Raw genomic sequence first — 18126 nt, 5'->3', positions numbered from 1 at the left:
ATTTTAGGTGCTAAGTAAAATCCAAGATGCCGGAACTCATAGAGCAGATGTACTGTTCTCAGCAGATCGTTATTCCGCCGAAGTTTCCGTACATACTCAAGAAGTATTGTAAAGGTGAGTTCATTTATAAGGTTGGTGTTTACCAGCTAGGCAGGTCTGGGTGGGTACAACCCGTGTCTCTTGGACTTGGTAAATTGTGCTTCAGGTAATGTGATTTTATTTATACTGATATGAGCTGAGCCAAATTTGATGAAATTTCTAGGCTTAAGAGTTTATTCTCAAAAAGACAGATTCACTTACATGAGAACAATATGTTAAATGTAACAATAAAATATACGCCTTATTGGTACTCAGTTAACGGAATAGAATATAATTAAACCGCTGTATATATTTTAATCGCAGTTTAATTCTCTAAAACATATTTTGAGAGTTGAGACTTAAACTCGTTAACTGAGTTTACATTTTTTTATATAAGAAGGTAATTTGTTATAAAGTTGTGCTCCATCGAAAGGAATATTTTTTTTGCAATTTGGTTCTAATTTTTGGGAGAACTAATAAGCTTGGTCTGCGGGTGCTGCGTTTACTGCTTTGTTTTATAAACGTCAAATCTGAATGTATCGATTCATTAATAATTGTTCTAATAAGAATACAAGAGTTATACACACAAAGTTGCCATAAGTTCATAATGTTTGTTTCCTTGTAAAGTGTAGTTGTGGATGTCAAGGGTGGATATCGAAAAAGTATTTTAATTATTTTATTTGAAGCTGTTGCATTTTTTTTTTCCAGTATTGCCCCATATTTCTATTAAATACAATAAATTTCGTATGAAGTAAGCTGAAGCCCCAAAAGAAGGATATAGGCTACTTTTTTATTCCTAAAGCCAGATAATCAATCCCTATAACGCGAGCGAAGCCGCGGGCGACAACTAGTTATTTATAAATAGTACAAATATCGAATATATAGGTTCCTTCTAGGCCGACAAAGTCTTCGCAATTCCCCCTACCATCACCACTTACCATCAGGTGGACCTTTTGCTCGTTTGCAATCTATAGATATACTAAACTAAAAACTATTCATTTATTTCTTATAATTATTGTTACATATCTTTTTTTTTATTCATATATTTTTCTATTTGTAATAATAAGCGAAGTACTTCTTAAGTTAAGAAACGCAGTAGTTGAAAATGCAATAATCACAAGCCTTATCCGTTACATGATCATATTACTAAATAAAGCAACAGCTTTTAATTGCTGGGTTAAGCAATCAAGGATAACTCAGTTGTACTTGCTTAGATTTGTCAATTATTATTTCTTCTTTACAGCAGCTATAAAAACCCAGCCATACGACCTTCTCCGTTGGTCCTATGAGTACTTTACAGCGCTTGCGCAGAACCGCCCACCCCCTGTGAAATTGAGATTGGAGTATCCCATATACAGCACCGAGGGTGGCCTTACCAGAGGATGCTTGAAGGTCTTGGCTAATCAGGTACATTTATTATTGCCTTAGTTAAATTTGGAGCAATTGAAAACAGTTTAATGACCAGAAATTGCCAACTATTTTAGTTTTTGCTCATTATAAGATACAGTTCATATACCTTATTAAATCGTCTAAATCTTTCGCCTCTGTAATGATTTAGATATCGCATAAAATTAAAGTAATATCCTGTACGTTCCATGCTGAGAATATCTCCTCTCCTCTTTAGAAGAGAGTTTGAACCTTATATGTTTAGCAGAGTTTATTCCAATACGTGCAGTTTTTTTTCTCAATGTATCCAATCACACACAATCTTCGGTAAAGATTCACGTAATTTAGACACGGGGCTATCTCAGAGTTTCAAATACACTGCTCCGTTACCTAGTGACAAGATATGAGAGCGCACATCCCAAAATCACGGGTTCAGACCTCAAGTTGGGCTGATAAAATATATATTGAATTAATCTGTCGAAAATTCTCAGTCGTAGCCTGGAGTCTCAGTGAATCTGAAAGCACGTAAATCCTTGGTCTGAACTCTTTCTGGTCGTGACAGATTTGCCGATCTATCGGATTATCAAAATCAAAATATAATTTATTCAAGTAGGCTCTTACAAGCACTTTTGAATTTGAATCGTCATTCAAACAATATTAAGTAAATCTACCACCGGTTCGGAATGCAGATTCTACCGAAGAGAACCGTCAAAAAACACTCAGTAGTTACCCTTTTTCAACATTTAAAAATACAAAGTCTTGTTTGTTAAATACAATTATAGTATGGAATATATCTTGCCTGGAAGTCGACAAGTATTAGCTCCACGCTTTTTTATCATATATATAGATATATGATATATGAAAGTACATCTGTTTGCACACACTTGTGCATTAAAATATGTACTGCGTAATTGGATAATCTCGTTTGAGATTTGCAGCGGTAGCCGAAGATTCAGGACTACACCATCGCCATATTGTGAAGCATTGTTAAACATATAATGTTTATTTCAGCTGATTGGTGTATCGGATGTGCCTCTGCCGGTTGTGCGTAATGCGTGGGACGGTTTCTGCCTTGATCCTCATGAACTAAGGCGGATATTCTGCTTGTGTGAAGTATATCTAAGGGAAAATTCGGTACCATTTTTGCATTTCATAGCTGTTGCTGGAGGCTTGCTAACAAAGGTATGTCGTTCATGTTTTAGTACAATTTTGCACAATTTTCTTAATGGTGCAATTGTAGTTTAGGTAGTAAGTGAGCATAACAGTTTTTCTTCAAAGTAATAATGTTTTAAATTGTTTTTTTTCTCATTTATTTGATAGCGGCTTTGTATATAGAGTAATAGTAAATTTTATTTATGGCCACGGGCAGCTCGGACAATTATTTATTGTTTATTTAACATTAACAGCCTGTCAATTTCCCACTGCGGGGCTAAGGCCTCCTCTCCTTTTGAGAAGGTTTGGAGCATATTCTCGGCTCTAAATTTATGCCATTAAATCAACTCTAAAATTTACGGTTCTTATTTAATAACTGAAATTCCTGTAGTTTCTTGTAGTTTTTATTTTAGCACTCTTGAATCGTTATTTATAATTCCGGTTTGAAATACAGACTGCATTAAAAAAAAGTAACATAAAATATCTAGTCACTCCTCTTTTACTTATTAAAGTACATGTGGCTTTTGCCGAAAATGAGCATCAATGAAAATTTTGTATATTTACCGAATCTCGTATGATATCGCTTATTTTTTACTTCTTGCACTGTCTTCAACTTTTAAGTATTGTCTTATTTGACTTCTGATTCCGCTATGGAACAAGTTATTCCTATGGTTTTTTCCGGCATCGAGATCTTAAACTCTCAAGTAATCAAAGACAATGATATTTGGACATAGATCATTTTACAACTTATTCTAATTTAACATATTCCTTAATTTTTATTATCGTAAACGTTTATAAATTTATTAATATATCTATTATATAATCAATATTTTTTAACTAGACACTCACACACACCATGATCCTACTCTGCGAGACGCTGACCAAGGAACCTGACGGTGGATCAGCAGCAATACCAGTTCAAGATTTCCTGGTTATGTACAAATTCCTGGCGCACATAGACGCTTCTAAGGATGTGAAGTATTTCAATGGATATCGGGAAGGTTATCTATGTATTGTATAGACTTTAGTATAGAGTTTCGAAGGTTTTAGTGTATTGACGCAATTTGACTTGCTTTATGTTTAGACCATTGGCTGGACTAACGTTAGTTTCATGTTTTTGTATATATATTTGGTAGGGCTTTATGCAAGCCCTCCAAACAGCAATACTTTGTACTGTTGTGTTTCGATTTGAAGGGCGAGTAAGGCACAAGGGACGATGACGACCTCAGTGGTCGAGTAGTGTGTACACCGGTTTTCATGGGTACGCCACTCCGAGGTCCCGGTTTCGATTCGAGTCGATGTAGAAAAAGTTCATTAGTTCTCTATATTGTCTCGGGTCTGGGTGTTTGTGGTGCCGTCGTTACTTCTGATTTTCCATAACACAAGTGATTTAGATACTTACATTGGGATTAGAGTAATGTATGTGATGTTGTCCAATATATATTTATTTATAGGGACATAACAACTTAGTTCTCAAGGTTGGAGATGTAAGGAGTGGTTAAAATTTCTTACGACGGCAACGTCTATCGGCGGTGGTGCCCATTTACCATCAGTTGGCCCATATGTCCATCCACCAACCTATTTTTTTGTATATGTATATATAATATATTATTCATTGTATTATAATTTGATGTTCAGAGATGGTTGATTATATTTCGCGTCTTCCAACTTCTGGGTCATCTCGGTTCTCTCATGTAATGAATTGTATACGTGATGGTACTTGAATATTATTATAAAATTCTTTTTAAAACTAGGCGAAGCACCGAAACCTGAAACTCCTGTCGAGGAAGAGGAGCAGCCGCAAATGTTAGAAGAGCTCACAGATACTGATGTAAGTATTATATTTAACTACAATAGGGAAAAATGGGAGGGTAAAATTTATATGAATTTACTCGTATGAAGTACCAAAAATGTTACGGTAGTATCAATATATGTCCTACTTTATAGAGTTTTTGAAATATTTTTGATAGGCCTTTGAGAATTGGGAATCTCGATGGTGAGTGGTCAACTTCGATCGTGGATAGCAAGAAACGAATGCGCCTCTAAACATGAGCTCTGAGATATAATATGCCTTGTGCTTGTTCCTCACTCACTTATCGAACCAGAACAAAGAAATACTGAGTATGATGTTAGGCAGGATATTTGTGTAAGCTCTCCCTCGGGATCACGATGTTTAAGAAAAGTGAATGTTGATATATAGGATGAATTATATGTTCCTTCCTTATGCATAGAAGTGATGCGTTATATTCGAAATTTAAATATATCGTCTTCAATGTCAGTTAGCTCTTAGTTATATTTTGCGTAAACTGAAGCTGCTCCTCTATACTAAGTTACTCCAACTCGTTTATTTTTTATGGTATACGTAGTCAGATGAGCTAATAAGCCACCCGATGGTAGGTGGTCACCACCACCCATAGTGGCGCTGTAAGAAATACGAATTCCTTACATCGCCAATGCGTAACCAACCTTGTGAGCTTAAGATGTTATGTCCCTTGTGCCTGTAGGCTCACTCATCCTTCGAACCGGAACACAATAATACTGATACTGCTGTTTAGTGGAAGAATATCTGATGAGACTGGGTGGTACCCAGATGGGCTTGAACAAAACCCTACCACCAAGTTTATGTACGTAATCACATAAAAAAATATCCAATTATTTATAATTCTATTTCCTAGTCATTAGAAGATTATTGGCAAGACTCTAAGAACCTTCACAAGGTGAATCTTATAAATGATCACGTGTCCCAATCAGCGAGATTAAGTGGTAAATTGAACATGCCAATTATTGGCAAAATCCAACGTTCACCTTCCGTCGAGAGAGCGGGACGGATAGAGATGGAGAACTACTTGAGAGAGAGAAAAGGTTATTTACTAGAGGAGATTTTTTCATTAATATTTTTGGTATTAGGAAACCAGTTTTTAAGACCGCATATTTGTCAGACATAAGGTAGTCCACACAACAGTTCCAAATATAAACATTGTTTAAAAAATCTATATACAGTAGAACGCCGATTATCCGAAATCATTGGGACCGCGGTCGATTCGGATAATCGGACATAGACTGGTAATAAAGAAAAACGAACTGCCACACATAGAATAAACTTTATTAAGTTTAACAAACGCAGTTCTACAACCATAACAGTTGAAATATATCTTCACTCCAGCGACTTCTAACTTGTTACAACAAAACAAAACAAAAATACTTGGTTTTAATTTTTTGTATTACGATTAGGACCGATTCGGATAATCGGCGTTCGGATAATCGGCATTCTACTGTATACTACAATCCAATGACAGGAGGAGAAATTTTTCCATGTGTTTTACTAAGAGTTCTGCTGTATTATGCGCTACAAACAGTACTTGAATTATATGTATCTTTGTTTATAATATCAGTCTATTCCACTCAACTATAGCCTATTCCAATGGAAATAGGAAAAAAGATAAACAAACCTTAGATTAACGTATTTCATGCGATTTACTAATAACTTAGTTATATTGTACTCTACTAAGAGTTTATGGTTGATATATATTTATTTATAATACAACTCTATTACACTTAAATACTTATTTACACTTTAATTTTACTTCCAAAATTCCGATAAGTATTTCGTCGTCGTTCAAAATGCCATTTTTGCGCAAATCCATATTGTATAACTTAGATAAATCAACCAACCGTATCGGGTCAATGTTCTGTCAAATGTTGTTTATTTGGTTATACTTATATTCGCTTTGATTTTACTTCCAAAGTTTTTAAAAATTTTTGCTCAGTCATTATGAACACATAGATATATATATACATAATCAGCCTGTAAATTTCCCGCTGCTGGGCTAAGGCCTACTCTCCCGGTGAGGAGAAGGTATGGAGCATATTCCACCACGCTGCTCCAATGCGGGTTGGTGGAAATACATAGATATATATATAATATATTCGAATCGAAAAAGATAAAAATATACAAACCTTAGATTTACGTATGCCACGCAATCAATTAATAGCTCAGCTATATTGTGCACTAGTAACAGTTCTTGATTAAGATATCTTTATTTATAACACAACGCCATTCCACTGAATAACTTAAATCCACTTTAATTTTACCTACAAAGTTCCGATAACAGTTTATTCGTCGTTCAAAACGTAATTTTTACGCAAATCCATAGTGAATATCCTGGATAAATCAAGCTCTCGGCCAATGGTATCGCCTCAATTTGATGTCAAATGTTCTTTATTTGACTTTTGTCCTCTTGTGGTTGGAATAGACTAAAGAACTTATGTAAATTCAATGGTCGAAGTTTATCATTTATCTTTAGTCCTTTTGCAATTGGAATCGACTGATTTTTCGTTTTTAATTAAATGATAATATTACACCAAATTTGAAATACTGGAGTCACCGGAAATGTTAAAATTATATTCTGTAAAGATTATCGCGATTGAAAAATCTTTTTTTTTATACAATAGATAGACGGACGGACAAATGGGTCACCTAATGTTAAGTGGTCACCACCACCACCCATAGACAATGGTACTGTAAGAAATATTAAACATTCCTTACGTCGGCAATGCGTCACCAACCTTGGGAGCTAAGATGTTACGTCCATTATGCCTGTAGTTACACTGGCTCACTCACCCTTCAAACCGGAACACAACAATACTGAGTTCTGGTGTTTATCGGTAGAAGATCAGATGAGTGGTTTTTACTTATCCCGACGGGCTTGCAAAAAGCCTTACCTCTAAGTAAATCTATGTGATGAATTGTCCTCATTGATTTAAATTGTTATTACTACAATGTTTTATTTTCGATTGAGTTTATTTCCCTTTTATAATAATGACGTTGAAATATTCAAGACACATTTCAATATTTATGTTGTATAGATACTATTTCTAAATATTTCAGGAAGGGCTGCACCAAGCGAGGCAGTTGAAGTTAGTTCAATACATCGGATATATTTGGATAAGATTTACTTTCATTTAGAGTATATAGTGTTGAATTACAATATACATATTATTTTTAATAGAAGTAAATATTTTGAAACGTCGTCAGTTTCGGAAAAGTTTATTAAGAACTTTCTAGAAATTGCAACTAAGTTTCACTCGCGTTTTAGGAGTTGGTAGCTGTCTACCATATCTGAATATTAGGCAAAAGAAGTCTAAGTTCCTTTTGGATTTTTGTTAAGCCTATGTTCCTCTTTGGAGTTCGAGCTCGCTTCTTAAAAAAAATAATCAAATACGATTCAGGAGACAGAGTTGTTTTCGCATTTATAATATTAGTATAGGTTATACGTCTTATATGTTACTTGTAGTAATATATATGAGTTCATTCATCTTATGACACTAGTTTAAATACAGTAGCAAGGTAAATATTTCACTACTATAGAGAGACATATCTTGTTACGTTTATGTAGAAGTAAAAAGTTTATGTAGAACTTTCTAGAAAATTATGTACTATTAACTCATCCAATTTACGTATTATAATTTTTTATTGTTTTATCCGACGATTTGTCAAACAGTTGTCAGTAACCCGAATATAAAATATTTTTAACGAAGTTGGTCTTCGGGAGTTCGGAATTCAAGCTTACTTCATAAATTTCATCAAATTCGGTTCAGTGATTTAGCCGTGAACACGTGTAACGCACAACACGCAACAGACAGACAGAGTTCGTTTCGCATTTATAATATTAGTATAGATCATATAAAAACACGCACACATCGGGTAAGTTTAAAGTGTTTTTGATTAATTTACTTACTTAGCTGTTTAGAATTTAATAGTATGTACTGTACTTGGACGAAATGACGTAAGTATATTGTACTTACGTCACTTCCGTCCGTATAAAGTTTAGAGCTGTGATAACACAAGTGATTTAAAATTAAGTTTACATTGACCTTTACGGCGCCAATTGTGTTAAAAAATTGTCACTCTATCGCAATCGAATAGAAATCGTTTTCCGAATGTACTAACACAACGATCCAATAGCGATTCGGTCGAAATTGAATCGAAATATAATCAAGAATACATACACATTAGCAACCAAATTTGCTACTGTTGGGCTTAGGCCTCCTCTCCCTTTGAGGAGAAGGTTTGGAGCATATTCCACCACGCTGCTCCAATGCGTGTTAATGGAATACACATGTGGCAGAATTTCGTTGAAATTAGACACATGCAGGTTTCCTCGCGATGTTTCCTTCACCGCCGAGCACGAGATGAATTATAAACACTAATTAAGCACACGAAAACTCAGTGGTGCTTACCTGGGTTTGAACCCGAAATCATCGGTTAAAATGCACGCGCTCTAACCACTGGGCCATCTCGGCTCTTAACAAATATTTTAAGTAGAATTAACCCTCATTACATTAAACTGATTTTTATTTTTTTTCGAATTTAGATTTAAATAGAATTAGGAACGTATCATTATCGGTATATGTTAGAATTGACCCCCTCCCCGTGTATATCAATTGCCGCGAAGATTTGTATAGTAAGGTTAGTGTTTATGTTGGTCGAGAGAGTTGCGTCAAAGTGGAAAATTTATAGTGTAAAAATGCCTCCATGACACAGTCAATACCACTTTTGTTAATAACTCTTTTGTAAATGTTTCTAGCCTAGATAATTAATTAATTTTATCATATTACAGAAAAAGCTTCGTGAAATTAGTAGTGCGAAAATCAACGCAGATGGAACAGCACCAAGTAAGTAATTCGAGCAGAAAGGGTTGAGGAAAATTTCAGTGTTATTGTCCCGCTTATCAGAGTATTCGTCCGTGTTTTAGGGTACGTGGTGACAGGTTTGACGCATAAAAAAGTCTGTGTCATTACATGGGGTTTAAGTTTTTTTTTGGACAGTAAATTTTGACAAACGGTTTAGCCTTGAAAGCGTAACAGGAAGACAGACAAAGTTATTTTGCCATAAGTATAGATGTTTATTTTCATTGACGGTCTATTGCTATGTTTAAGAAATGTTCGGTATTGCTAACCCATAGATTTGTCTACTTAAATCTATCGTCACATAAGTTTTGGGCTCCTATATAATGATGTAAACTAGATGAATTGATAAAAAATTACAATCGGTAACTGGTTTTGAACGATTTTTGAAGTGATAACTTGTTATGGGATACCCTTCGTTACGTAACGCGTTACGGTGCCAGTCTGTCTGGCTTTCCTTTCTCTACACATACGGCAACGGTAGGCAGGATCTTCTGTCAACCTAACCCACAGCGCTAGTCGTATTTCGGAGAGTTATAGTTAAGTATTCACTTCTGTCGGGTGTCCTGAGATGCACGTGTATTTTTCTTTATATGCAACGCACAAAGTTTTTTTTTTTTTTTCAAAAAATCGCGTGCACCTCATCTCTTCAGGTTTATAATTTACCAAAACATGCCCATTTGAAAATCCAAAAAATATTCATACCAATGATTTTATAATTTACAAAATTATTCCGAATAATAAGCCTTAATTCATTATGATATTAGTTATTTATAAGTGGTTGTTTTTAATGATTATTTTATTAAATATATTCCTTCGTGAAATTTAGGTGAATCCAAAACAAAAGACAAACTTGAGAAGAAGAAAGAAGGAATCGAAATTATTGTCACAGATGAAAACGATACGGAAATACCGTTAAAGATATATGGTTATTTACTTGTATTGTTATAACATAGTACATAGTATGTTTATAGAATATTATCACTTTAATTGTTTAGTTAATTTTTGATTGCCTTGTTGATCCCAGGCCCTGGGTTCAAACCCCAGGGCCGAAATAACATATAGCATATTCTTCGATAGAAAAATTCTCAAGTATGTATCTGCAATCTGGTGCCTCGGAAAGCACGTTAAGCCGTTGATCCTGCTCCTAAACTCTTTCCGTTCGTGTCGGAGTTGCCGTCCGATCGGATTATGAGAATGCACCTGTGTTTGAACACAAACTTATACACTATAATATCTCCTGCGGAATTGGCTGGTCACCTATTCAATTGCCAGCCATAACCGATATCCGTCAGGACGACATTAAGATCATTCATCACAGGTTCATTAGAAAATAATCAAAATATTATAGAAACGACAAATAAAATTGAACAAGTAATGTTGAACAGAATATTATTAGTAACAAATATTAAAAAAGAAGTTAAATTTTTAGGAATTATGGTGCTACTTGTTCACCGCAAGATTTCATGATGTTTGATTCATAGTTAGGACGTTAAAGGTTAACAAAGATTCATATAAACAAACTCACTTTTCTATTTATGATATAAGTAAGTTATTAATAGAGTTTGATATGTTGAAATTATTATTAGTATCATACAATTATAGGCGAACCGAGACAAGTAATCGTTGATGATGAAATTATAGACGGAACGGATATATTAGGTGGTGAAGAAGTGAAAGAAGAAGAAAATATAGAGATCGATGAAAAAGAGAAGATTAGACAGTTTGTTGATGAAGTAAAATATACTTTATGATATTGTAGTTACGGTTGAAATATTAACACAGCGTTGGCAACATTTGGTATAATACTTACTTACTGGTACTACACTTTCAAAATAAATTAAGTTACTCTGTTAGCTATTTATAATATACTAAGATCGTATAGAGCATAAATCCATCTTCACACAATTTCATTTTATTTACAGTAGCAGCTAATTTATTGTAGATAGACCACCTAATTATTTAACAATTGAATTAAAAAAGTATTTTTATGATATACTTGGGCAGGCAAATGTTAATAGGCCCATCAGGTGTATCAATTCTGGCTTACTCGCCGTTTAAACTGGGTCGTACCTACGCAGAAGGGCCTGCAGTAAGCCTTACCACCAATTTAGATTGATATCAATGTCAACGTTGAGACTATTTATTATAAATTCTAATCCCAATCAGTGTTTTGAAGAACGTGAAAGACGTCGTGAAGATTTGGAACGTACATTCGAAGAAATCGCAGATATCGTGGATCGATTCAAATCGGCTAATTATGATCTCGGTTAGATTTCAATAGTTATTCATTTTAAAATGTACATTCAATATTTCACCCTAAATAAGAAGAACATAGACCTAGTAATATTCACTTATATTTACATAAATTAAAATGTATTCAACATTTGCAAGTTTTAAAACAGAAGCTATTATTTTTTCAGTTATATTGTTATGACATTATATATGATTGACGTCAGTATCATTATTTACATCATCATTAGTAGGATGTACGTCACGTATACCATTATGGTTCCGATATTCTCTTTGCCTTCGATTTACCTATATTTCTTATTTTCATGAATCATTTGTGTAACTGTTTAAATCACTTTTTAGCTTTGCTCCTTTGCTCTTATTTTCAAACGTTTTAGCAGTCTCGTGACGTTTGAAACCAAAATTAGCATGTGCTGTGTTTGCTCCTGGACATTAATCTCTCGTAAATTATAGTACAGGATCAATAATCTATGTTTCATTTATTTTATTAATTTTTCCAAAGTTTATTTTAATGTAAACGTCGGTAGCTTTAAATTAACTTGCTTTAATTCCTCTTATTCATTTAAATATATTCAATACGAATGCTGTCATGTTAAGTGTAGAAAAGTTTAACGTTATATCGGCGACAGCACTTTAAGAAAGTACTCGAATCTTTAGTCTTTTACGATGGTATCGAAAAAAAATTGGATTCGTCTTCAGGTATGGTCGCTGGTAGACAGATGTCGACGACGAGCGGCGAATTCGTAGTGGCTCATATCGAAAAGGATATCATGGATTACATAAATGATCAAATTGCAATATTACCTGATCCAGACTTGAAAAGGAAGAAGGTAAGGATTTTATAGATTGGTTAATATTTTTTACAGTGCCCCATTGTCTATGGGCAGTGATGTGCAGCCTATTAACCAGACTGTCTCATTATTTTAAATATGAAACAATATCTTACCATGTAGTAAAACTTAATCAGGATGTGTAATCAAAGCATGAAATTAGTTTATATTTAATTGGTTTCAGGCTAAGCCCGAGGAGGTGGCCATGGTGAGGGAAATTCTGGACAACTATCTCGATGAGAATATGGATGTGATCATACCTGAGCTAGAAGAAGTGGAAGAAGAGGAACAGCCGATACCAGAAGTAAGATTACTCTGACAATAAAACAAAAACTGTTTTTTATTTGTCTTATACAAGGTTATTTATACATAATAATAATCAGCCTGTAAATTTCCCACTGCTGGGCTAAGGCCTCCTCTCCCGTTGAGGAGAAGGTATGGAGCATATTCCAGCACGCTGCTCCAATGCGGGTTGGTGGAATACACATGTGGCAGAATTTCGTTGAAATTAGACACATGCAGGTTTCCTCACAATGTTTTCCTTCACCGCCGAGCACGAGATGAATTATAAACAAATTAAGCACATGTAAATTCAGTGGTGCCTGCCTGGGTTTGAACCCGAAATCATCGGTTAAGATGCACGCGTTCTAACCACTGGGCCATCTCGGCTCAAAGGTTATTTGTAAATTACTAATAACCTCGCGGGAACGTATTACTAATATTATAAGCAATAACTTTTGTTCGACTAATATCGCCGACTTCATCGTCAAAGTTTTAACATTACAACAAAATAAGTATGATTTCAACCACGCAAAGTAGGTGCCCCGGTCTGTCCATTGATCCGAGACCCTTTTATGTTCGACTAGGGTCGGCCTAGGCCGCAAGTGCCCAGGTGGGTTTCATAGCCGTCTTTGAGTGTAGAAATCAAATGATATAAAATTGTGTTTTTTTGAAGCAAGCATAAGTACAGTGTGATCAAGGATTGACTTGAACTATACGAGTAGAGCACAGTGTTGAGGGTATGCAGCACGGGAGGCAGGAGACTCCAGACCTCGGCACCCTTGCCCTATGGCGCATGCCCCTCACGCTGGCACTGATTCAAACCAAAACCTTGGCATTTGTGATTTTAGTCACTATATCAGCCAAGCAGTTAATTCCTTAAGTAGTTACTTATCGTAATAGCTGTCTTGCATAAACGTTTCCAAAATCGATTATCAATATTAATTCAGATTTTGATTTAAAGAATCATAATATAAATTTCAGGTAACCGTAGTATACGCGGTACCAGGAATTGGGCCTCCGGTTGAAAATGACTTGATAGAAGAATTCGCAGAATACGCTTTAGATATATGCAAGCTGCAAGCTGATGTTATTATGCCGAGGAATATTCGACATTTTCTGTGTCCACCCTTGGAAAAGTAAGTATTTCTTTTCCTCTGTCTCAATCTTTTTATAATATTGGAGCTAGAGACTCCCTGTTTTCAACAAAGTAGCAATGCTTACGGTTGCGTTACAACATATTAACAACAATGTTTTATATTCACATTGATTACTTTGATAAAATCAGCGATAATAATTGTATGGTAACAAGAAGTAGGGATAAGCTTATAACGCCAAGTTTCCGATTCCGCAAAATCAGTTAATTCTTCCTGGGGCAAGGCATTCGTTTCTATAATAAAATTCTGCAGATATTTTTACTTTGCCGATTCACAAGACGACCTCCGTGGTCGAGTAGTGTGTACGCCGGTTTTCATGGGTACGCCACTCCGAGGTCCCGGGTTCGATTCCCGGCCGAGTCGATGTAGAAAAAGTTCATTAGTTTTCTATGTTGTCTCGGGCCTGGGTGTTCTTGGTACCGTCGTTACTTCTGATTTTCCATAACACAAGTGCTTTAGATACTTACATTTGGATCAGAGTAATGTATGTGATGTTGTATAATATTATTATTATTATAAATTCAAATAGTTTGTTAAAAGAAACATTAAAAAATATAGTACATTGTGCAATGCCAGATTATATAGATGATAAAGAACGTGGAGCTAATACTTGATGGATTTCAGGCAGGATACGTAATATGTATTCAACACTGAGGTTCTTCTCGGTAGAATTTACATTCCAAACCGTTTTGGATTTACGTTTCAAAAGTGTTTTGAAAGACGTACTCGAATGAAGTATATTTTGATTTTGATGTAAAACATCAATTGACGCACCAACATCAAGACTCGTAGGTCATACAGCAAACGGCAAACATGTATAAACAGGATTAAATAACCAAGATTTTTGTGGTTTCTCACGAAAAATGTCGTTACGAGTAATTTCTTCTACTCAACTGTTAGAGACTGTAGTAGTATTGCTAAACTTTATCTAAATCTAATCGAGCATCGAGACCATTATCACGTAATATTCGGTGTCCAATAAAACTGAAAGTTGTTGAAAAACATCAGATCTTCTATCCTGTAATTTAAAGGTAAGTTACAAGTGCTAGCGCCAAAAGTTTGAAGAATATTACTCAATGTATTACGTGCTTTTGTGCAAATTTAGTGTAAGTCCGTCTTCCACGTAGATCTTCTTGAGGGGCTCCAGGGTATCTTGCAAAGATTAGCCCTGCATAAAAAATATTCTTACTTACTTTACGACGCAAAGGCCGTAACATTTTAGATACCGTGAATGGCACAATCAATCCATAATTAAAATATTGAAAATTTGAAGGTATGTATGTATTGATGGATTTGAATGAAAATAATAGTTCGCCTCTGCTCCCTCATACACACGCAGATTCAGATGAAAGCTGTTATATATAACACTCAATAAATTAAAGTCTATGTTAAGAATTTTTGTTGTTTACGTGATTTAAAAGTAAATGATAATATTTCTTAAATATTTTGTAGGTATGACGAACCAAAGTACGAAGACCAGCAGACCAAGAGAGAAGAAGTGGCAATGGGGGGAGTTATCACAGAATGAACATGAAACTCATAAACTATTACGTACTCTAGGGTGTACTGGAGCCTTAAATATTAGATTCCTAGATCGAATCCTTACTCTATACTCGTATCCTCAATCAACACAAACTTAACACTTTTTCGAAGCGAAAAATAGATGGTATTTGAAATGTTCTTCACGTCCCAAGAAGAAATTGTTTTATTATTAATCATGAAATATTTAATAACGTTTTTAACTTTATAATATTTTATAGCACAAAAGCACATTTGTTATAGTGAAGTTTTAAATAAATTATTAAAATAAATTATTATTTATTTTATTTTATTTATTGTCAAGTGGTCTTGACCGATTTCGGCTAATGCGACCATGCTCAAAGAACTGAACAGGACATATATTGATGGATGACCGAAGAGATTAACCAGAGGACAATGGGATATCCTCACGGAGGAGTAACACTAAAAACTGCTTTCTGACTCTTGACTGCTGCTGAGAATGTCATGTCAGAAAAACTCCCTTTATTGACTTGACCCAGTATAAGCAGCCAGGTCCTTGAAATCTGCGGCTTTAGGAGCTAGCCACGAAACCAACAAGCCCATCAATTATTAAAGAAAGGTTAAACTTATCTCCTTCACGAAAAGTATATCTAAATTTTCAAATTTCCCTCCAAAATGTATATCAATAGTAAAGCGTACATGCAGGCGGTAAGTGATTTCTGGTACCATGACCAGTTCTTAATAATCTCATCTTTTTTTATATGCGTGTCAGGCATAACCGATAAATATTTTGACATGAAATTACCATTATGTTCAGCGTGCTTTAGAACATCGCGGGACCAGGTAGCTAGTATAATATAATTATGGACAGAAAAATCCAGATAAAGGTGCTTTGGAAGCGATAAATTTTTAGGATAATCTAAGTTACCCGTTCGCTAGATTTATACAAATGAAAAGACATTTAATTTATTTTATAATATTGTAGCAGTGGAATCCAGCTGTTAGGTGATGATGAACAATTGATACAAAAATTACGTCTATAATATTAGTAAGATCAGTATTTTGAATTACATATTTAATATCAATAAACTGAGAACAGCCTGAATATTTTATTAGAACTTTAGTTAATAGACTTATTAATAGTCAGGGTTTACAAAATAAAACATAAAAAACTTTACATTCTTTTATTTTAATATATATGGAATAATAAATTAACCCCCCATGTATATACCATCCTATCACCGAGACACGTTGGCTGCCTACGGACTATCCCCATCCCGCTCTAACTAGGTAAACAACGTAATTTCATCTCACTCTGTTTCTATTTCAATTTAAAAAAGTTATATATCGTGACGAATATTAGAATGCCGTTAAAATTATTAATTTTATGAATATAATATGATTTGCCGAAATTAGTCAGATATTTTGTGAAAAAAAAGGAAGCCTAATTAATCCGGAATGGGGACAATCGATCGTTGAACATTTAATACCCAGCACTAGTTAATAACATTCCACCAAGATTTTACGGATTTTAATACCATTACCATAAACCGCTGGCATCTAAGCGAAACAAATTCAATTTAAAGCATTTTCTCTCACGGTTTCCAAACGAACTGTCATGACGCCATTTTGTATTATTTCGGCGCGAAACGCCATTTTATTTCTTAATGTGATAGTTATAGATTCTTTTTACAGAGAATATTAATTATGATACACGTTATTAAGCATCGCATCGATTCGTATTATTATATCTCGATTTTTAATATTTTAAAAAACGAAATACAAATACAATGGCGTCAAACGATTGATAGTCCGTTCAAAAACCGTCTAATTTCACACAAAACTCCGAAAATCTACGCCATACAGCGAATGATACAAACAAAATTCGCTTTCGTGTATATGGATCGTATCTTTGGGTAACTAAATTCTATATACACAATAATATGTCGCATTTATGCAAATAAAATGAAAAAAAAAATACATTTAAATATACATAAGCATAAATTAATTTTACACGCTAAAATAAACTGCATGACAAAAGTTTGTTCAAAATTTACATATAATATTACTTACAAGCGACAAATAAAACAAATAATCAATAAAGAAACTCGTTTTTTAGGAATTTATTATTATACACTAATCCGTTGTACTACGCTGCCGAAGCACGATTCGTAATCGATATAGCGAATCGATACGATAATCGAGAGACATACAATTATTCGTCCCAATAAACACGTATAACAACGTCTAAGTTAACTTAAATAATATTTAACACTGGAAGAAATCGGAATCGATATTCAATGCCGAATATTTTATAGCAAAAAAATCGATTTGATATTCGACTAAAATTAATGGCAGCTAAATTTGAGTACAAGTTGCAAATAATCGGGTATTGATTGAATCGATTCCAACGTTTCGCGACACATTCTGATAGATCGAAAGCGAAAGCATTAGGCTTATATTAAGTAAAATGCTAACATTTAACAAAACTTAGGCATTACTTAACAGTACGTATATACCGAACATCCTGTAGGTATTTTTTTTTTTTAAATAAATCGAATAATAATATGTATTATGGAAGTTAAATCGATTAAAAATTTTACTATAGTCTATTTTCGTAATGTTAAGTTAGCACGTCTCGATCTCGTTTGCTATTGGCTACAAATAAGAACCAATAGCGGCCGATAAGCCGGCGTTCACAATCAATGCGTAATACGTACCGTTCCTATTTTAAATTCTACTTACCACATTTTTAAGATTTGAACATTATTAATTAACCATAATATTGAATAAAGTGAACGCTT

At 34.3% G+C, this 18126-nt stretch overlaps 1 protein-coding gene across 1 annotated transcript; it reads left to right on the top strand.

Moving 5' to 3' along the window:
* Positions 1-5: 5 nt before the first annotated feature.
* LOC113391697 (uncharacterized) lies at positions 6-15503 on the top strand. The gene is made up of 10 exons (XM_026627754.2): positions 6-114; positions 1322-1485; positions 2476-2646; positions 3458-3617; positions 4371-4447; positions 9237-9291; positions 12256-12386; positions 12571-12690; positions 13650-13804; positions 15275-15503. Exons 1-10 carry the CDS (start codon positions 27-29, stop codon positions 15348-15350), a joined length of 1197 nt encoding a protein of 398 aa, XP_026483539.2. The 5' UTR covers positions 6-26; the 3' UTR covers positions 15351-15503.
* Positions 15504-18126: the final 2623 nt, after the last annotated feature.

Source organism: Vanessa tameamea, chromosome 30, assembly GCF_037043105.1.
Source record: "Vanessa tameamea isolate UH-Manoa-2023 chromosome 30, ilVanTame1 primary haplotype, whole genome shotgun sequence".
In the NCBI taxonomy this organism is placed as follows: Eukaryota; Metazoa; Arthropoda; class Insecta; order Lepidoptera; family Nymphalidae; genus Vanessa; species Vanessa tameamea.
This window is presented reverse-complemented; position numbering and strand designations above follow the sequence as displayed.